General features: G+C 37.4%; 1 protein-coding gene across 1 annotated transcript; it reads left to right on the top strand.

The window, feature by feature from the left end:
* The first annotated feature begins 9,619 nt into the window (after positions 1-9,619).
* Positions 9,620-21,584, top strand: LOC145629193 (uncharacterized). Its single transcript, XM_081681732.1, has 18 exons — positions 9,620-10,203; positions 11,102-11,612; positions 11,714-11,971; positions 12,073-12,164; positions 12,968-13,177; positions 13,283-13,687; positions 14,432-14,592; positions 14,743-14,836; positions 14,945-15,001; positions 15,322-15,456; positions 15,829-15,891; positions 16,743-16,874; positions 18,068-18,229; positions 18,337-18,465; positions 19,059-19,160; positions 19,258-19,334; positions 20,008-20,148; positions 20,770-21,584. The coding sequence occupies exons 1-18, from the start codon at positions 9,682-9,684 to the stop codon at positions 21,332-21,334; spliced, it is 3,816 nt and encodes a 1,271-aa protein (XP_081537858.1). The 5' UTR covers positions 9,620-9,681; the 3' UTR covers positions 21,335-21,584.
* The last annotated feature ends 611 nt before the right edge of the window (positions 21,585-22,195 follow it).

Genomic DNA, 22,195 nt, shown 5'->3' with positions numbered 1-22,195 from the left:
CCCCAGGCGATGGAGCTGAAAATAAGCCAGGATCCACAGGAGTCAAAACTGGCCTAAACTCAGGCTGTGAAGGCTGTGAAAACGACTGTCGCTGCCTCTGACCCTGACCCTGAAAGCACTGGGAAGACTGAGGCTGCTGCCACTGAGCCTCCTAAAACGGCTGAGAAATCTGAGGATCCCGCAGAGACTGAGAATGCCGATGAACCTCAGGAGATCGTCTACCACGACTAGGCTCCTCCTCGTCCGAGCCTCTATGCCTCGAGCACGAGCGGGACCTCCGTTGCTCCTGAAAGATACAAAATCATAAGACGTTAACAATGCAAAATAAAACAAATGGTAGAAATGGGAAAAAGTGAACATACCTCAAGAACATCGCCAGAACTGCTCCGACAACTCGCACCACGCCGAAGCTTGATGATGCAGTACTTCAGAGCGTCAACCAGCTTCATGAATCCCATCATCTCCAGGCGGGTAGGCTGAGAACCAAACAGATAAAAATCAGTAACAAGCGATGTTAAAAGGGATGAATAATGCATCAAAAACTTACCAGCTCAAAAACCTCAGGCAGAGACTCCTGCGCCTGTCTGAAACCCTCTGGCGCGTCAGTAATGTGGTCCTCGGTAATACCAATCGGCCCCAGGTAGCGGACAGATTGAGGCGGAATCTCAATCCTCCCCACGGGGCGAACAGTCATCTGAAAATACGATCGAATAATCAAGTTGTTCGACTATTTAAACAGAGACTAGCGACAAAACTCCTCAAAAGAAATCATACCTCAGGAAGGCGGGGTGGAGGAGCCTGAGAGGGAAGCAAGTCCTGCGCATAATCACCCTCCATGCGCACAAACTCCTGCCAAGGAAAAGTGTAGCGCTCTCCCCTGTTTATCAACTCCCTAAGCAAGCGCGAGTCTAGCATCGACTCCGGTGGAGATAAGGGCACCACAAAGCGATCACCACTGTGCTGGTGAACGACGCGCTCCCCAAGATACCAGACAAAGCATTCGGTACCAACCAAAACAATGCGGTACGCTAAAAGCTGCAAGGCCTCGGGAAGATTAGTCATCCCAGCCCAAGGACGATACTGGACATCAATAGCAACCTGAAAACCATAAAAAGTTGGCATGAAGCACCGGAAATAACGTCAAGAGAGAAAATAACAGGCTACAAAACTAATTCTTACGCCAACAGAAGAGGTGCCTCGGCGTAGCAGCTCGCGCAGCGCAGAGACAGACTCCACCCGTGACTCTCCTCGGTCACGCCAGCTGGCCCCGACAGGGAAGTCATGAACCGCTCCACGACGCCGTCGAGGAGTCAATCCTGGGAAGTACTCGTAGAACCATAGATGCAATGAAAAGAAATCTTTGAGCACATGAATCAAACAAATTAAAGTAAAACAAGAAGAGGAAAGGATCGTCACCTCTACGACTCTCCATAAACCGTAGACAGTGACAGGGGACTCGCCGTTCAGCTGCCTACAGCCATGACGTAACGACAAGAGAAGGTCGGCATATCCGAGGCTGGCCCAGCTGAAGGATCCTATCTCACTGATCCTGACTAAAGAAGGAAGGTAGCAAAGGAGTGCACGTGAACTCCTATCAGGAGAAAGAGTCATGGAAATGAGAATCAAAATGAAGATCCGCACCTCGCTGCTCAGTTGATGTCTCCTCCATGTCAAACCCACGGGCTAGAACCGAAGCCAGCTCTGATCGCCCGCTCCTAGGACCACCTCAAGACACTGGCTGGGTCCTGATATGCTGAACGATCGGACCTAACAAATCAGCTGCCTCAGCCGCTCCCCAAGAAAGATCAGACATCTGTGCTACGGCCCGGTCAGTGAAGCGTAAATCGCTAATCATGCTAAAGTCCAGAGGGGTCACTATCATCTCCCTCCAAGCAAAGTGAAAGGTGTTGGTAGTATCCCAAAAATACTCCAACAACGCGCGAACGACCGTCGCACCACAACCCTGGGGGCTACGAAACCCTACGATTGCCGAATAAAAGTCCACTAAACCAGATGATTCCCATAAGGCGTTCGTAGCAGGATCCCTCGTGATAATCCGATGAAGTCGAGGAATCAAATATCCGGCTCCAGAACCGTGATGGCGAAGCGTGCCGTCAACTATGCCGGCAAGTGGGCGATGAGAAACGTGGTTCTCACGACAGAAAACCAACTGGTCTGAGGTCCACGGGGGTGGAACCCACCTACCTCTACCCGTAGAGGCCCGAGGCTCAGACTCTAAGACGTCGTCATCCATACCCTCCGGAATCGTGGGAGTGTCCTCCCGAAAAGCTTGACGCCGACCATGAGTGGAAAGATAGCGATCCCGTCGTCTAGGCATGCTATTATAAAAATAAAAATCTAAATGCTTAGCATCATTTCCTAAGACATTTAGTTATTTATATCGAGTTGCATTTTAATGAAAAATCTAAATGCTTAGCATCACTTCCTAAGTTATTTAGTTATTTATTATATGCTAAATTTTTACCTCAAGGCTAAAAATTGGCAAAATAATGGAATTATTTATAGTACTTAGTTTCTCCATGACGAACTAATACTATGTTCTCCTAATTGCATGATACTATGTTCTCCATGACAATGTAGTACATACACAACACAATACATGTCTCAAAATTGCACAAAAACAATATATCAACGCATCATAGCATATTTTACAAGATTTACGACCAATATGTCATCATTTCAAGTGCAAAAGAACAACATGAACAACAAGGAACACCATTTACCACAAGTAGTACCCAAAAATGGTGATTTGCTCAATTCTTCACCAAATCATGCAATTTTTGTTTCAAATCGCTCACAAACACACATACACACATATGCAAGTAAATTCATGGCAAGAATTTCACCATAAACCTCAAAATAAAAAAAATCCCCAAATTGATTTTTAAGGGTTTTTACATGAAATTATTCGTTTGAAGCGAATTCGAGACAAAAATCAAAGGAAACTTACATGGATCCTTGTGGAGAATCGAAAATGAGGAAAGTAGCAAAAAAATTAGAGCAGAATTGATGAAGGTTTGAGCTCCAAAAGCTCGAACAGCCGTGAAGACCGCAGCACGACCGCCGTGACACGGTCAACACCTGCCGTGACACGGTAACAAGAGCCCGTGTCACGGTGAGCTTGGGTCGTAACGGAACTCCGGCAGTAGCAGCGGCGACCTCAGGTGACGGCGACAGCAGCAGCAGCAACGAGCAGTAGCAAAAATAATAAATAAATAAATAAATAAATAAAAAAGGAAACAAAAACCAAGCTGAAACGCCGTGTCACGGGACGGAACTCCGTCTGATGGGAAAAAAATCCGAGCGCCGGTGAACCCTTGTCGTGGCTCGGTGATTTAAGCAGAAGTAAAAAAAAATGGAGAAGAGGAAGTGCGGAAATAGCAAGAAAATGGCTGAGAGCAGCTTGAATTTAAAGCAAAAAAAAAAAGCATCCCGTTTCCCGTGTAACGGTTTCCGTTACCATGTAACGGTAATGTATTGACATGGCGCACGTGGTCTAGACTGGTCAAAGATGCCAGTTGACTGATTTGCAGCCAACAGATTTCCTGTGTCACGGGAATTTGTTCCGCGTGACGGGGACATCTGCCGTGTCACGGGAATCTTGCTTCGTGACACGGTGGTCCCGCGCGTGCCTTGCACGTCCCTTGAAGCTATTAGCGAATATTCTTGGCATTTTGACCAAAATTGCACGATTTTCCGTGCAAATTGGACAGTTAATTTTTCAGTAAAATTACGCGGGAAATTCTAACTGACGGTTGAAGGGTATTTTGCCCCTAGGAAGCGTCAAAATCAATTTTGTCGATATTTTAAACACCTAATATGATCGGATAATCGACTTGAAGGTGTGAATCATCTGCGGCCCACGTTCGGGGATAATCGAACCATCATGCACTTGCAAATTTCAGCGATTACAGTAGTTGTCGGCTTTCCTCAAGCATGGAAAGCGTTATCGGTGGATTTTTCTTCAAGTATAGAAAACCGCCAAGTCGGATTTCCTCAAGCACGGAGAGCGTTATCGGTGGAATTTTCTTCAAGTATAGAAAACCGCCAAGTCGGCTTTCCTCAAGCATGGAAAGCATTATCGGTGGATTTTTCTTCAAGTATAGAAAACCGCTAAGTCGGCTTTCCTCAAGCATGGAAAGCATCATCGGTGGATTTCTTCAAGCATAGAATGACACCAAATTCATACGTTGACTTTCCTTAGGCATGGAAAGTATCATCCGGTAGGTTTCTTCAGCCTTAGAAAACTACCAAACTCCTCAGTCGGCTTTCCTCAGGCATGGAAAGCGTTTCAACGAACGTTATCCGGTGGATTCCTTCAAGCATAGGAAGCTGCCAAACTCATTTGTCACCGATACACTGGTGCCAGATACGTATTCTATCCTTTTACTCTTTTATCTGCGGAATTAACATTTTTCTGCAGGTATCGGCGTGTACAGAATGATTTAGGATCGCATAACGTCTTAAATCATTCTCCGTCCCTATCGACTACTTTGACTATCGTTTTCGAAACTAACGTTTCTACAAACTCAGTCAAAGTGGGGGCTTCTGTAGACACCTAAAAATGTCTCCCCAAAACCAAACCCGATGATGAACAACCTTTCATCGCCACTATTGGTCGGGTTCAGTATTTAATCCCGAGAGTGCTTAAAAAATCGTATTTAATTAAATTCGTATTTTTGAATAGTCCATGGATTAGTCTTGATGTTTGGTCAAAGCATAGTTTTAATTTCAGCCCAAACTTATTTTTAGCCCAAAACCTTATTTTTATTTTACTGTTTTATTATTTATTTTGGCCCAAAATTTTTTATTTATTTTAGCCCAAATAATAATAAAATCAGAAAATGGCCCGAATTTATCAATCGGCACTTAAAATGCTGAACGAAATTAGGGTTTAAAATGAATTTAGACGGAAAAACGGACTGAAATCTCCCGCGTCACGGCAACAGTCCACCGTGTCACGGGAAACTTTCCCGTCTGACGGTGGGGTTTCCCGTGACACGGGACATTTGCTATGACACGAAGATTTCCGTGTCCTTTCCGCGTAAACCCTTAATGCGTTTTCTCCTCCCGTTCATTAAATATTTCCCGCGTCACGCAAATTTGTACCGTGTCACGGGAAATTTTCCCGTCTGACGGTGGGATTTCCCGTGTTACGGTACACTTTGCCGTGTCGCAGGATACTTTTTTAGGGTTTTTATCATTTTAGGATTCCGTGTGTTCCCTCAACACATTTTCTCTATAAATACCCCCTCATTTCTGATGTACGGGGCATCAATTAATTCTCTAGTTTTTTCTGTCTTCTATGCTCTAGCCTAAACACTAGCCTACCCTTTCTTCTTTCAAAATTCCTTCTTCAAGTACTCCAAGGAGTCCATACTTTACTCGTGGTTTTGTCCTTAAGCCAAGGCGTGAAAGGTAGAACTGTTTGAGGGTTTGGCCCCAAATCAATTCTATTTAATTTAATTTAATTTAATTTAATCATTGTTTTATTATTGTTTCCTTGAAGTTACTAACTTGTTTATTATTTTGTAGTTGCAAACAAACAGAATCAAAGTAAGAATTATATTCCTTTTATTTCTATTATTTGTCTAACGATTTTATGTTGTTGGAATTATTGTTAAATTGCTTTCAATATTAATGTTTATTTTATTATATTTTTTATGATCACCATATTGCATGTTAAAGGGAATATGTAATTGAAAATCACGCCTAATAAGATAATTTGGACAACCGGTTTAGGTTCCTTTTTAATCTTGTTATTTAATTCAAGTGATCACAAATATTTTAGAATTATATGTTGCATTAATAGTCAACCAATTTAGCCTAATAATAGTTTGGAGCAAATTGAATCTTTGTTTGCATGCCTTTGAGATCGCAGGAATCATTTTTCACTATAAGAATCGAGTAGAGGCCAATACGGGCGAATGTGACTCCATGACTCACTTCGTACCATCATCCCCGATCCTCCTTTCGTAGTTCCGAACCATATGGAGTTAGTAATCTCATGGATTATGAATGGGGTGTAACCTTCACGGGTCAATCGTTGTTGCCTATCGTTGTCCCTTTATCGTGGTTGCCTTTTATGATCCGTGAACGGTTTACAAGTTCCTTAAAAACTTGTTGGCGGCTCCCTACTTTCCTTGTCCCTAATCGTATATGTCAATTCCTACTTCCTATAAGTGCCAAGCATATTCACAACATGCTTTAACGTAGGCGCACTTCAAACGATGCCTACACACCCCTGACGTTGCCAACCACCTTCGGCACCCCTGCCGCCGCCAACCCTCCTTTGCCGCCACTCTCCTACTCTTTCTTCTTGGTTTTCTATCTTTTCTTTTTATTTTTTCTTATTTAATTAATTATAATTATTATAGGGGATTTATAAAAATTATTATGACTAGTTTTAATTAAATAAAATCAGTTTTTTAATGATGTTTATGAGAAAATAATTTAAAAAGTTCATGTACATATAGTTGGAGGTTTTTAATTTAATTGTTGTGATTATTTGTTAACCTTATATTAATTAAGATTATATTTAATTGTAGGGTGTGTTCAATCAAGCTTCTTGAGTTCTTTTGTGGGGTTTGCTAAACAACAATCGAGGTACGTTCATGTGGCTAGATACCTTCAAAAGTGATTGGTTTGAATATCATGTTTTATATGATTTTATTGGTGATTGAATTAAATTGACTGGAATTATGATTTATGAAATTAAGTATGATTTTAAGGCGTGTTTTAATAAATTGATCTTGATATTATGATTTTAGTGAACTAGGGTTTATGAAATAAAAAGTATGATTAAAGGATTGTTTTAATAAATAAATTAAAGGTTGATTTCAAATCATGTATTTATTAATTAAATTAGTAATCATGTTTTAAAGGTTTTATTTAGAAAGCATGTGGAATTTAATAAAAAGGAGTTTTGAATTATATTGGAATTATTAAAAAGGATTTATTGAATAATTATTATTAACGCTTTATAAGCAATCCCACTATGTGGATTTGGTTTATTTGATAAGACTTTGGACTTTGTATGACCGAGTCTTTCCTCAAGAATAGCCTTGTAATTTAAGGAGACTGGCTTGGGGGTGTGCACACTTGGGTGAGGAATTTGGATATTTAATGGAATTAGATTTAAAGAAATTGGTTTTATTAATTATTGAATTATTGGAATGGTTGAATTATAGGAATTTGGTTTTAAATAATGAATTGGTTAATTATTGGAATTGGTTTTAAAAGCATGTTCGCTACTAAATTGAATTTAATTATCTTGCACTTATCGTACTTAGCATATATTTTGCTAATTCGTATTTACTATTTGTTTTGGTTCGCCCTGTTTACCTAAATGGTAAGCAGTGTTCGTTGACTAAGTTCAGGTGAAGTCAATATGTGAGCATTTGGAGTCCCGGGAATGTCTTTATCTAGATTAGGAATGTCGGTTCTTGTTTTTATTTATGAATACTCATGAAAATGGTTACTATTATGGTTTTATTAATAAAAGAGTATTGAAGTTTCCGCTGCAAAGTATTGGTTTTATTTAGTAAGTTTGGTAGCTTTGCGTAATCACTAGGGATGTCAATATTAAGTGGATATCCACTAACCCGCTCCACCCGCAATAAATAAATGGATGAAAACCCGAATTAAATGGATGAAAAGCGGGTGACGGATGAAGCGGATGATGGATCGGATCGGATATGGATGATACTTTTTTCACCCGCTAATCATCCACCCACCCGTTTAACATATATTAATTTTTTAATCTAAGAATTTTAATAATAAAATCTGAAATGTGCAAGAAAATTATATGTATTTTTTTGTTGCAAATTAATTTTTCAAACAATATATTGTTATTGTTTCCTTTTTAATTAATAAAATTAATAAAACTATTGTACAAATAACCAAAAATTAAAGTTATGTGAGTTTTTTTCAACTTTAATACTCATCCATTAGTCATCCGCTCCACCCGTTTCATCCGCGGATGATGGACGGATGGATATGGATGATGGGTGAAGCGGATGATGGATGGATGTGGATGGAGCGATTAGAGTAATGGATGGATGCGGGTGAAGCTCCACCCGATCCGAATCCGATCCATTGCCATCTCTAGTAATCACGCGGCAGTAGTACGCCTAAGTCTATCTCTACGGTATAATTGTACGTATTTTTCTAGTAATACCGTAAAGCGAGATTTGGGGTGTTACATGCGATTTTTACCCACCTTTTATTGGGGTTTTCTGCGTCACCATATTGTGTCTATTTTCTTTTTATTATATCCATTGTTAGCATTTCACAATCTCTTTTAATCTAGTTATCGGCATTCCAACCAAAACTTGTCTCTTTAGGCGGTTTTTGGCATAAACATCTGTTTACTATCTCGGAACAAAAAAGAAATACAAAAAAGATTACAATTGGAAGGAAGAGAAAGTTAAACTGGATTGCTGCAATCTCTGTGCAGTGCAGCAATGCTTTTGTCGTATCCGAAATTAGGTTGGAGGTGAGGTGAAGGTTTTAACAAGTGGAATGTTGCGGTCGCTGCTAATGTCTTGATGTTTAGTAGGTTAAAATTTGAGTAGTATAGTGTAACCAAATGACCTTTTTTCTTTTAGGAAGCTTGGTTACACTTAGACTTGGCAAACGGGTCGTCTGGGTTGGGTTTGGATCGAGTCAATTTCGGGTTAGCAAATATACGGTTTGGATTCTGGTCGGGTTGAGTCAATTTGGGTTTCACGTCAGCATTTTGGGTCAAGTTCAGATCAAGTCAATTCGAGTTGGGTTAATTTTTAGGACCAATTTTCAGGTTAATTTCGAGCTGGATTAGATCGGGTTGGATCAAGTTTGTGTCGGGTCACCAAAATAAATTCACTTAAAAAAATAGTTGGAAAAATAGAGTAAAATCGTTAAAAAAAATCGTGAGAACATGTTACTTAGGAAAGAAAGAAGCCCTAAACTAAGTAATTTATCATTTCACTCTATTCACTTCAGGAATCGGGTCACTTCGGGTCTTGTCACTTTGGGTCGGGTTACTTCGGGTTAAAATCGATTATGGTCTCTTCGGGTTGGGTCAAGTTCAAGTTTCGGGTCAATTTCGAGTCGAGTCATTTCGAATATCAGATCACATTCGGATTAACTCCATTTCAGGTTGGGTTTGGGTCAATTTGGGTTCGGGTCATTTTCGGGTTAATGATTTCGGGTCAGGATTGCCGAGTCACTAACACTTCCCTCATACTGCCACAACAACCTAAAGTAAAATCGTTAAAAAAATTAAAAAAATCGTGAGTACTTATTACTTAGGAAAGAAAGAAGCCCTAAACTAATTACTTTGTAATTCACCATTCCACCCTATTCACTTCAAAAATCGGGTCACTTCGGGTCGGGTTAAGTTCAAATTTCGGGTCAATTTCGAGTTGAGTCATTTTGAATATTGGGTCACTTGATTCGGGTCAACTCCATTTCAAGTCGGGTCAACTCCATTTCAAGTCGGGTCATTTTTGGATCAATGATTTCGGGTCAACTTTCGGGTCGCAGGTTGGGTGGATACTCATACTGCCACACACAGCCACCTAAAACCCCTCCAAAAACCCTAGCATTCCATCATCTCTCCCAAATCCCAATCAATTGTAGGGTTTAACACCGTCTTCTTCCCCAATTTCATCCGCCATGGATATGGAAATTGAAGGTTTAGACCTTGAAGAATTCGACCCAATTGAAGAGCAAAACGAAGATTTCTGCACCTCAATCATCTCGCAATTCGGAAAATCCAACAACGAGCAACACCTCAATCTCTGCAATGTCATCGGAACAATTTCGCAAGGTCTCAAAGACAACAACGTTCCTCTCTTACCTGCGGCGTACTTTGGTTCCATTGTTTCTTCCCTTGACCGACTTTGTGTCTCCTCTGATTCTTCCTCGTTACCCGACCACAATGTTGAGGCACTTCTTACTTTGATGAGTTTGATTATGCCGAGGATTCCTGTTACGAGTCTTAGGAAGAGGAAGGTGTTGTTGTTGGATTTGTTGATTAGGGTTTTACGAGGCGGTAGTTCTTTGTCCACTGATGCTGTTGTGGCTGGGTTGAGCTGTGTTTCTGGGTTGCTGGTTATTAGGGATTCTTTAAATTGGTCTGATGTTAGTCAGTATTATGGGTTTCTTCTTGGTTTCGTCACTCATTCCGATAGTAAGGTACGAAGTTTGCGAAATCATGTGTTTTTAATTTTGAAGGTTGGATTTTTGTTGTTTGATTGATTAGTTTTTATCTGTTCAGTTGAATTAGGAAATTTATCATCAAATGGTGTTGAATGATACTGCTTTTTTTTTTTTTTTTTTTTTTTTTTTTTTTTTTTTTTAATGTTTAAGCTCCCAAATTATGTTTAGTTGGTGTGTGTGGTTTGGTTGATAATTTTATTAATCATGCTCTTGTACTGATGTTAAATTTCCGATATTGCTTAATTTATTGAGCGTTTCATTTGATTGCATGTAACTGTTTATTGTTTCGGAACAAAAAAGAAATGTGAAAAAGATTATGATTGGAAGGAGTAAAAATTTAGACCGGATTGCTGCAATCTCTGTGTAGTGCAGAAGTGCCTTTGCTGTATCCGAAAATTAGATTGGGGGTGAGGTGAAGGTTTAAATAACTTGATTGCTGCAATCGCTGCCAATGTCTTGATGTTGAGGAGCTTAAAATTTGCATAGGATTTAGTATAGTGTAACCAAATGGCCCTTTTCTTTTAGGAAGCTTGAAAATTAATACTTAAAAGGTAGTATGTTTGTGTCATAACACATAAAATGACTCTCTTTTGACGACCAAATATCTTGTACAACCAGTAAGTTTATGATTTTCTTACACTCTTACTTTGGCCATGGCCTAGTGGCACATGGCCTGGGGTTTAGTTAATGATCAGCATTAATTTTCTCATTAGTGTTGGTGGAGAGAATCATCCTATGTCATAACCTTGCTCGGTTACTATTGGTGTATTCATGTCAGTCCCTAGATTCCTAGAATATGTAGATGTAAGTTTTATTTATTTATTTATTTATTTTTTTTTTTCCTCTGATAGAATTATTTCTTTGAACTGTAAAGGTGAGGAAGCAATCACATATTTGTATTCGAGATGTATTACAAAGCTTCCAGAGATGTCCACTGTTGGCACCTGCAAGTGAAGGATTCACTAGCATGTTTCAGAAATTGGTGCTTCTTGCTGGAGCATCAAAAGGTGCCCCTGCTGAGATAGCCCAGGAGATTTTGCATGTCCTTGAGGCTCTTAAAGATTGTTTGCCTTATATTTCTATGAAATACAAAACATCCATCCTGAAGTACTACAAAACCCTATTGGGAGTGCGTAAGCCCCTTGTCACAAGGCGTATAACTGATAGTTTGTACGTCCTTTGCCTTGACCCTAGTGTGGAAGTTAAACCTGAAGATTTGGTAGACCTTCTAAGCACTTTGGCTACTTCAGTTCCAGTGGATGAAACGTCAGCTGATGGCATGAATTTTACTGCACGTCTGTTGGATGTCGGAATGAGGAAGGTTTACAATCTCAACAGGCAGATCTGCGTTGATAAGCTTCCACTTGTACTAAATGCTTTGCAAGGTTGTTTTTTCTCCCTCTTCCATATTTCTGCATGTCAAGCAAAATTATTTTAGTGATTTTTTACCATTCTTTTCTTGGCATTCTATTGGCCTACCTGGCAGATATTTTTGGATCTGGGTTCGAGGAAGCTAAATTTGCTGCGACCGAGTCATTAAAGAATCTGATACAAGCTTGTGTTGATGAAGACCTAATAAAGAAAGGTGTTGACCGAGCAAACAGTAATTTAGACTTCAACAGAAAGTCTGCACCGTCTACTATTGAGAAAATTTGTGCTACTATTGGAAGTTTGCTCGACAACAGATATCGTAGCGAGTGGGACATGGCCTTCCAGATTGTCTCTTTGATGTTTGACAAACTAGGTAATCATAAAGATGTGCTTATTTCAGACTTACAGAGGCTTCTTTCTTTACCACATTCTATCTCATGTAGGTTGTATTTATTTTTGGGTTACTGTTTTTAGGTACTTTCTCTTCTGTCCTCCTAAGAGGCAGCCTGGAGAGCTTGGCAAGCATTGAAAAGGATAGCAAGGAAGATTTCCCAGAGAGGAAAAAGGTTGTCATTTCACTTATAGCTCAATTCCCATGAAAGTTGGTGATACCATTTTAGTCACTTTCATATTGTATTCTGTTCTGCTGAAGCTTTCCTTAAAACAAGGTATAAAGAGGGATGTCATATATTTACAGTCAGGATCATTGCTGTTCACAATATCCTAATTGATCAGAATAGAAAGCGAAGAAAATTTTTGAATCGTCATGAAATATCAGGCAAATGCTGTCACATACTTCATTATTTTGCAAGCTATCAATGGTTCTTGCCCAAAGCATTTGCTATCTTATCTTTAATCCTTATTACTAAAATCCAGTTTTATCTACTAAGTGTCCTAGTAAGCCCTGGCTTCTGCTGACTTCACCACATAGTTAGAAAGTGTTTCAATGTGAGCGGTTCTCCTCTTATCAAGGAAAGTTCCTCATGCAAAGAACAGATTTTTTGAACTTTCATGATTTGATTGTTACCAGTCTTGTCTTGGATGTTGTCCTAACTGAAATTCAACTGGGTAAGAAAGTCTTTGACCCCAAAAATGCCTGGGTTTACCTCTGCCATCTCTCCCAAGAATGCCTGGTTTTCCCAACAAATTGTTGTATATGGATTAATAGTTTGTGCTGTAGTGTACATAATTACTCAAACTATATATCCTTTTTCAGATTCTAATGATTGATATGGCATATGCAACTAATGCTTTATGGAAACTGTGTCATAGCAATACTTTTCCCTTCCCTTTTCTATTCCCCTTCAATCTGATGTTTTCTTACCTTCAATCTACCTCTTTGACTTGTGACGCGTGTTCTCATGTACAGCTGCAAGATTGCATTGGATCAGCACTTGGGGCAGTGGGACCTGAAGTCTTTTTACGCATTTTGCCACTGAATTTGGAAGCTGACACTCTGTCTGATATCAATGGTTGGCTTTTCCCAATTCTAAAACAGTATACAGTTGGTGCACGTGTGAGGTTCTATGTCGAGTCATTGCTGGGAACGGTTGAAAACCTCAAGCAAAAATCTAAAAAGGTACTTTTAGTCTTGTTACTTTGCCTCTATAAATACTCTACATAGTTTTCATCAATATTGTATACGTTTTTTCTCGTTCATTGATAAACGAAAGTACTTTACCAGCTTAAGTTAGAGGGGCAAGTCCAGGCATCAAGATACGCAGACAGGATTGTATACCAAGTGTGGACCTTATTGCCTTCATTTTGCAATTACCCTTTGGACACTGCTGAAAGCTTCAGACTTCTTGAGGAAGTTTTATGCAATGCTTTGTATAAAGAGCCTGATCTTCAAGGAATTATTTGCTCCAGTTTGCAAATCCTCATACAACAGAATAAGTGTATTCTAGAAGGAAACAATTATGTACCCAGCGATAAACTAAATGCTCCCACTGAGAGAGCTATTGGTTTTTACAATCAAGAGGTGGCTTCCGCTAATTTGGGAGTGCTGAGATCTTCTGCTCGCAATTTCTTGTTAGTTTTATTCAATGCTTTCCTGAACTCCACAAATGATCCTGGTGGAAGCTTGCTGGTACAATTCTATGTTCTTTTTCGTGCTACAGTCATAAGTTTCTATCTGTTATATAGTGTTAGTCGTGTCTGCTTGCTGATTCGGGTAGAGTGACTTCATTTTTGTTTGTCATAATTCATGTCGATTGTTTTTTTTTATCACATAATTATTCAATATCAATCCTGTTAAATGTTGCAGGTATATGTTTATGGTTTTTTTTTTCTTGCTCCAGTTTATTTGTTTATTTTTTATTTTTTTTGCATTGTCAGGCTATTTAGACAAAATTTTCTGTACTGTCAAGTTGTTGGTCTACATAGATTGATTGATTTTGTTTCAATTATAATCCAATGCTCAGCCATAATTAGGTATGATGGGCTTTGTGAGCACAGGAAGCCCCAACCTTAATACCTTTGTATCTTTCCCAAGCCCCAGGGCTAAACTGATGAGTGATATTTAACTATTATATTTTAAACTTGCTTAGAAAAACATATTAATCTGCTATATACTACTGCTATTCTCCTCATGGGTTCATATGTTTTCTAAGGATAGTGATGCCTTCTTTTGATGTAATTGGAACCTAGAATCCTCTTCTTGAAGTTAGAATTTCTTTCTTGGACCAGTAATAATTGATTTGTGGTATAAGCTGTAGTCCAGTCTTGGTATACCAAATGGTATATGCATAAGTATCCGTTGCTCTTATATTTGTTTGCTGATAATTTTTTTTAATGCTTCTCAAAACTTACATCAGCTCTGGTTTGATTCTAGTCTACAATAGGTGAATTCGCATCAATAGCGGGTGAAGATACTGTGTCAAAATTACTTAGGAAAGAAATGAAACAACTTTTGAAGTTCACGGACGATGGCAATAAAAGAGATGCAATGGAGATCGACTTTTCATCCGGCAATAATTCATTTTCTTTCAAGAGGTGTGTTACTTGTCTTTTCTGTTAGTAGTATGTCTTTTGTGTTAAAGCCAAAAGATGAATTTTCCATGTTTGCTCCTACCAATGTGTAATGTTTACGGTTTCTTCTTTGTTTATAATGATAATTCCTCATTTCTTCTTTTATATTGGCAGAGCTCAGCATTTTGATCTGGCTGTTTCACTTTTGCCTGGTTTTGGTCCTCAGGATACTGATATCTTGTTTTCTTCCATAATTCCAGCACTGGAGGTTTGTGATTCACCAATATATATGATCATCTCATTATATTCACTGTAGTTTTCTTTGAGCTATGGTTGTGAGGTATGTCTGATGCATCTTTGATATAATGAGCTGCAGGATGTCGATGGCTTGATCCAAAAGAAGGCGTACAAGGTTCTTTCAATGATTCTCAAGGTGAATTTAACCTCTTTACAGATTTAATTTATTCAATCCGCCACAACAATATTGAGGATTTTATGCTTCAAAAATGAAAAGTGCCCATTAATTAGCCTTTTGAAATGGGTCTATCATTGGCTAAGAGGTAGATGATGGTTTTTAGCATTTGTTTCTGATTAATAGGGAGATAATTTATTTCTTCTTCTATTTACTATGGTTACGGTTAAAGTAAGCAGAGTTTGTAATGGTTTAGAATGAAAGTTCAATTCTTTGCGCAATATAATGATCTTTTTCTAGTCAGTTTTTTAACTGTTCATTTGACTTGGGTTTGCTGGTAGAATTCGGATGTGTTTATTTCAAGGAAGATTGAAGAAGTTCTCAAGTTGATGAGTGAAGTGCGGTCTAAATGCCATTTCTCAGCCAAACGTCATAGGCTTGACTGTTTGTATTTTGTTATTGTCCATGTGATCAAGGTTTGATTTGTTTTCCTTAAACTCTACATGCTAGCTGTATGTATTCCCTCCTTCCCCGAAATGCTTCACATTTTCCTTGATCAGCTGTCCAAATTATATGTTACTACAATTTGGGTTGAAGATGACAATCCCGTAATACTTAATAATTAATATGTATTCTCTCCATCACATAAATCCTTTTTCTCTTTCCTTCTCACTACTTTCACTTCACTGGCCCCCCCCCCCCCCCCCCCCCCTCTTTTTTTCTATTCACTTCTGGTACTTTAATTTTACCAGTATTATTTCTATGCTGAACCCACATGTGAAGAAACTTTGGAGTTGGATGGAGTAAATTATATTAATCAAATAATTTATCTTATTTTTATTCAATAGGATGACGCAGGATGGGATAAAATCAGTCCTTTCATAGTTGAAATTGTACTTGCATTGAAAGAGGTATGTTTGTTTTTTTTTTTGAAATTGCATTTTTGGAATTACAATTTTTTTTATGGTGTTAACTCCTTTCTGATTATTTATTTATTTATATTTGTTTTTTATTTTTTATTTTTTATGTGTACTATCATAATTTCCATCCATCCCACAAAACCTTTCTCATTTTTGTTTGTGGTTTGACTTTTTGAGGGCTATTATTATTACTTTATTTATTTAAAATTTTCTAGTTTTGCTTTGCTCATAATTTTCTGTGAATTATTCTGGCTGGGAAGTTAACCTATGATTGCATTGTATATCTGCTTTGATGGACTGCATATATAGTTATTCTTTTTCTATTATCTTTGCACTTGTTATGATGGACTGCATACATAATTTTCTGTGAATTATCTTCCTAGTATCTTTGCACTTGTTCTGTCATTTTCTGAAGTAGAATTCATAGGTTGAATGCCAAATTTGATTGCATTGATTATTGGCTTAGGTGGACTGCATATATACTTCCTTAGTATTTTTTAAGTGAAACATTTTGACTTTTTGCACATTCACCTAATCTACTTTTACTAAGGTAAGTGATTTACACATAAGAAATAATAGTCTTGTGGATTGGAATCATCTCAATGAATAGATTATTAATATTCAATTGTTATAATATTTAGTGATTGATTATTAAAGATATTTTTGATTAAATTTTTGCATTGGCATACGTGCACATGAGAAACACTTCACTTAAAAAAACGGAGTGAGTATAATATTTACTTCTTCCTGATGGCATAGCTTCATAGTATCTTTGCACTTTGTTTAGTCATTTTCTTCAGTAGAATTCATAGGTAGAATGCTAATTTTGAAATTATTTGCAGGTTAATAAGAAAACCAGAAATCGGGCTTATGATATTCTAGTCCAAATTGGTCATGCTTGTGACGAGGAGAAGGGAGGGAAAAAGAAGGATCAAGGAGGGAAAAAGAAGAACTTACTCCAAGTCTTTGAGAAAGTATGTAGTTTCGTTGCTTCTCTTATCAGTTTTTGGAGTACCTCATTTTGTTTTACTCATCATATGGCTAGTTTCATCTTATGTTCCACTCTATGGAAGTATTTACTTGGGGTAACCGGTCAGGACCGGATCCGAAAATTTTGAACCAGTCTCGGAACCGGTCAAATTGGGTTAAATATAGTGAACCGGTCGCGGAACCGATTGGGCTTGGCTTTATTATTATTTTTTTTTTTAATGAAATTATTATTATTATTTTTTATTTTTCTTTTAAACAAAAATAAAAAACCGTATTTAACTTTGGAACAAGTTACAAAATAAATAAAAAATGAAATCAAGATGATAACAATGCAGCAAAAGCAGAAAAAAAAAATTCTCAATTGATCTAATCAATCCTTAACTCTCAGTAAAATCCCCCTTTCCCCCGTCAATATCTACCACTGCCATTTTATTTATCCTCTTCAAAATATTCTACTTTCTTCAAATCCTTCAACCCTAAACATGGTCTCCACCTGCAAGTGCTTTTGCATAGATCTCTATGACAACAACAAAGAAAACACTATGGATCTCAGCCGAACTTCTCTTCGCTCATCTTGATGAAATTATCAATAAGAGTATAATATTGTACTACTTCCTCTGTTCTTTTTTTTACTTGACCTGTTTCTTTTATCACGCTTGCCAATGCAAAACTTTAATAATCAATAACTTTTAATTCTGTATAAGTAAAAATTGTAAAAGTTATATATTATGATAGTACTTATTGAGATGAATTCAAAAAGATCCTACATGAATATGTTTTTCCTCACATATTATTCACAAAAGACGGTCAAAGAAGGGGTGATGAATAGTGTAAAAGTCAAAGCGGGTCAAGTAAAAAAGAACAGAGGAAGTATTAAATGGAGAAGGGTTAATGTGAATACTGTGTATATAATTTTCGTGGGTAATATTTTGATATTTTTGGAAGGTATATCAAAATAAGTTTTTTAAAAATTGTGTGGGGCAGAAGCTTCTAGGGAAAATTGAGTAGTGAGTATCTCATACTCCCTATAACATGAAAAAGGGAGAGTTGTGTGGTAAAGGAAAGTTACAATTTTTCATAAAAAAGAGCTTACATCTGTGACATATATCTGGCTAAAAAATAGACTTGTTTTCCAATATAACTTCAAAATGATTTTAGGGATCTTTCATTTGAACAGGTAGCTGCAGGCCTTGCCAGCGATTGTTCGCATATGATCAGTGCTACTGTGAAAGGGTTGGCTCGCTTGGCTTATGAATTTTCTGATTGTCTTTCTGGTGCATGCGATCTGTTTTCCCCTTCACTTTTACTTCTTGAGAGGGAGGACAAAGAGATCATTAAAGTATGTCCTGTTTAACTGACCATTGGTTTTTGTTTTTTTTTTTTTTTGGTTTTTTTTGGTAACTTTATTCGTAGGGATATTTATGTTGAATGGTTGTGTTGCTTCAGGCTAATTTGGGTCTACTTAAGGTTTTGGTTGCAAAATCACCATCTGAGATCCTGCAAATTTACCTGAAAGGCATGGTTGATGGTATTTTAGTACGGCAAGATGACTCCATGAAGCATTTCAAAGCTAAGGTTTGTGGCCTACTGTTGCTATGAGACTTTCATTTCCTTTTAGCCTTTTTTAGCGCATTTGGGTCATGTGCTCGTGTTCTTGGCACTATTACTTTGTTTCCTTTTTCATTCATTTTAGTTATCCGCTAACTCTGAAACTAGCTCGTTGGCTCAACTAGCTTTAGTTGGTTAGCAGTAGTATATGGCCTTAGGTTTTGACCAGTAAAGACACTGAACTTATCCTTCTTTCTCCTAACCCTGGCTAAGGTAGATGTGTTGTGTAATTGAGTCAAATATTGGATCTGTACATTCGAATTTATGATAGATAGGGCTGTTAGGGTGGTCCTCTCTACCTCTTTTCTTCTAGTTTCATGTTCATATGTACACGTAAGCTAGTAAAATTTGCCACCTGCCCTCCCCTTCACCCCTGCCAAAATTGTGTATCTAAGAACTGTACCCTTGGGTCCCTTGAGGAGTGAGGATCCAGCTGGGTTTTCAGTCCATGTACTGTAATTCTTCATTTATTCTGTTTCAATGGATAAAGGAATTACTGTGGTAGCTTATATCAACATCTCTCTCTCTCTTCCTAAGTTTGGTTTCACGTCTATTGCTAGGTTAAACACTTGTTGGAGATGCTTGTCAAGAAATGTGGCCTTGATGCTATTAAGGCTGTAATGCCAGAAGATCATATGAAACTTCTTACTAATATCCGCAAGGTGCGAAGTTGAATATAATTTTTAATCTTTTAGTTGCTGTTTATTACCTGACGTTTGTTCTTTTGTCTGTGATTGCTTACTTGTTGGTTCTCTCCAGATAAAAGAGCGGAAAGAAAGGAAGTTGGCGGCCAATTCTGAGACAAGTTCCTACCTGTCAAGAGCAACTACGTCCAGGTTTAAGTTATTCCATCTTTGTTTTCTTCATATTGCTTGCGTGCTTACGGGTTGAAATTTATTGACATGTCTTGTCAATATTTGGGATTTTTCAATTGCTATAGTTTTTATCCTTATCTCGAAAATGCATGTGTATCATAACTCCAGCTCGAAGCAAATTATTTGAAGTTATGTTAGTTATGTGTATCATAATGCCAAATGCTATGTTCATTCTTTCTCTAACAAATATTTTGTCACCTGGATGCTTCATTTCACCTCAAGTACCTATGTCACATCCTTAACACTTGGACCAAAAACATGGAAATTTGAAAATGGTTGAATATTTTGCTTTGACAGATACTCATGTCTAACACAGTAACACGAGATCTTACTTGAATAACAAATACTAGCAGATGTTATTGTGTATGGACAATTCACACTTCATTTTGTACCAAAAGTATGGAAAGTATAAATGGCTGAATTTGATACTGAGACATACCCATGTCTAACATGTATACTAGCTAGAGTGATACAAGTATAGAGTAGATGTTATTGCATGCTGGTTATAGTTGAGGACTTAACCATTTTTTCTTTTAATAGGAATTGTAAAGATTGCTCTTTTTATTTGACGCTGTTGGTCTATACCAACTTGTGTTGTGATTAACGAGTGTGAGTGTGTGACTGTACTTTGCAGGCAAAGTGGATGGGGTCATACAAAGATATTTTCTGACTTTGATGAAGAATTTAGTGATGGGGATGATATGGATGCTGGGACATCTGTTGGTCGACGGAGCAGATCATCTTCCAAGTTAAAATCAAAAGCGCCTTCGTCAAGGTATCTTGCATTTTATTAGTCAATTCATCTTTTATGTACAAGGTACTGAAGTATGCACTGTTTACTTTTTCTGTTGTTCTGTTGGCCTTGCACTGAATTGGTTTCTCTTTCATTTGATACCCAAATTACCTGACTTGGAAAGACCCAGCCAAAATTCATTTATTCTATAATACTCTCTCTCTCTCTTTTAAGCTTGAGTTGGATTTGCACGTATTCTGAGACACAACTTTGACCATTAATATATTTAATTAGAGATTAGTAAAAATTATGTAAAAATAAATTTATAAAAGAAGAATTGCATTATGACGAATCCAACAATATATTATATGATCATATTTATTTATCATATATGGGTAAAAAAAATTAAGTCATTGATGACATATGAATAGTGTAAATTCCAACTCTAGCTTATGATAAAAACGGAGAGAGTACCTAATATTCAATAGACTGGAATATAGCCAGAAATGACTGCAACCTGTTTGCCACCTCTAAGGATGGAGGATTGGGGTTTCTCTTGATTTATACAGGTCCAATAAAATGGAAGAATCTGTAAAGTATTTAAACAAGTTATAACTTAGAGAGATTTTCTATATGTACCTTAATTCAATAAATTTCTCTTAGGTCAAGGAAAACGAGGTCAGGAAGGAGCTTATTAGAAGACTCGCTTGACCTAGAAGATGAACCACTTGATCTTCTGGACCAGCGTAAAACAAGGCTAGCTCTTCGTTCTGGTGGAAATCTGAAAAGGAAGCTTGATTCAGAAGATGAGCCCGAGTTTGATGAGGATGGACGACTAATAATTCGTGAGGAAGGAAAACCCAAGAGTGAGAAATATGATGATAATTATGAATATGATGAAGATAAAACTGATGTTCGAAGCTTTGTTTCTTCTAAATCAAAGAAGGCTGACCAGAAGCGCAGGAAAACATCCGAGTCAGGATGGGCCTATACTGGTAATGAGTATGCTAGTAAGAAGGCTCGTGGAGATGTGAAAAAGAAGGGCAAATTTGAGCCGTATGCATACTGGCCACTGGACCGTAAGATGCTCAGCCGTAGACCTGAGCACCGGGCTGCTGCTAGAAGGGGTATGCGTAGTGTTGTTAAGTTGACGAAAAAGCTTGAAGGGAGGAGTGTTGCAAGTGCACTTTCCATTAAGAGCAAGGTAAAAAAGGCTCATAAGAAATGAAGATAGCTTAAAAAGTTAAAATGCTCAATTTTCTGTTACTATTATTTTATTTATTTTCGTGTTATTTATAGGAAAAAAAATAGGAATTTTGAAAAGAATTTATTTTATTTTTCTCCCTTGTACACATATGTTATGACTTATGAGTCTACAATGTAAGTGTAGTCTAATTTTGACGTCATGTAAATTCATGATTTGGTTTTGTAATGATGCATCATAAATTGATTAATGAATGAATTTATTCAATGATAAATTGATTCATTTTAGTTTATTTTTATAGTTTGTGCAGTACAATTAATTAAATATTGAGGTCGTGTGCAAAGTTTAAAGTTTTCATGGGAACACAATACTGAATACTGATTGTCCCTGTGCTACTGTATTTTGTGATCTAACTTACTACTCATTCAGCTGTAAAGCCTGTAATCCGTTGAGTAACATTACGTCATTACCTTTTTAAAATGCATTGGCAAAATACTTACCTCCCTTATTTTTAGGTGATACATATTCCTTTTAAAGAAGTTTATTTTTAGTTAATATGTTTTGTTTTTAGGTAAGTTTTATACCTTGCTTTCTTAGTGTATACTACTTGCTTTATCATTTTTTTCATTCTCTATTCACTATGCTCTCCTAAATATGTATGTCTAAATTGAACGTGTCAACTAAATAGAAACGGAGTAAGTATTAAAATTTCGGTTTCTTCACTAAGTTCAAATTTCATGCTACCCCTAAAATTGCAATATACTTGAAATGAACATGCCAAGCAGTTTGACTTTTTTTAGACAGATTAGAAAAGGCAACAAGCATACCATCCCAATTATCCCTTTTAATGAAATATACTTGAAATACAAGAATTAATAAGACTAC

Source organism: Chenopodium album, chromosome 4 (assembly GCF_948465745.1).
Source record: "Chenopodium album chromosome 4, dcCheAlbu1.1, whole genome shotgun sequence".
NCBI lineage: Eukaryota > Viridiplantae > Streptophyta > Magnoliopsida > Caryophyllales > Amaranthaceae > Chenopodium > Chenopodium album.
The sequence above is the reverse complement of the archived record's forward strand: the minus strand, read 5'-3'. Positions and strand labels throughout refer to the sequence as shown.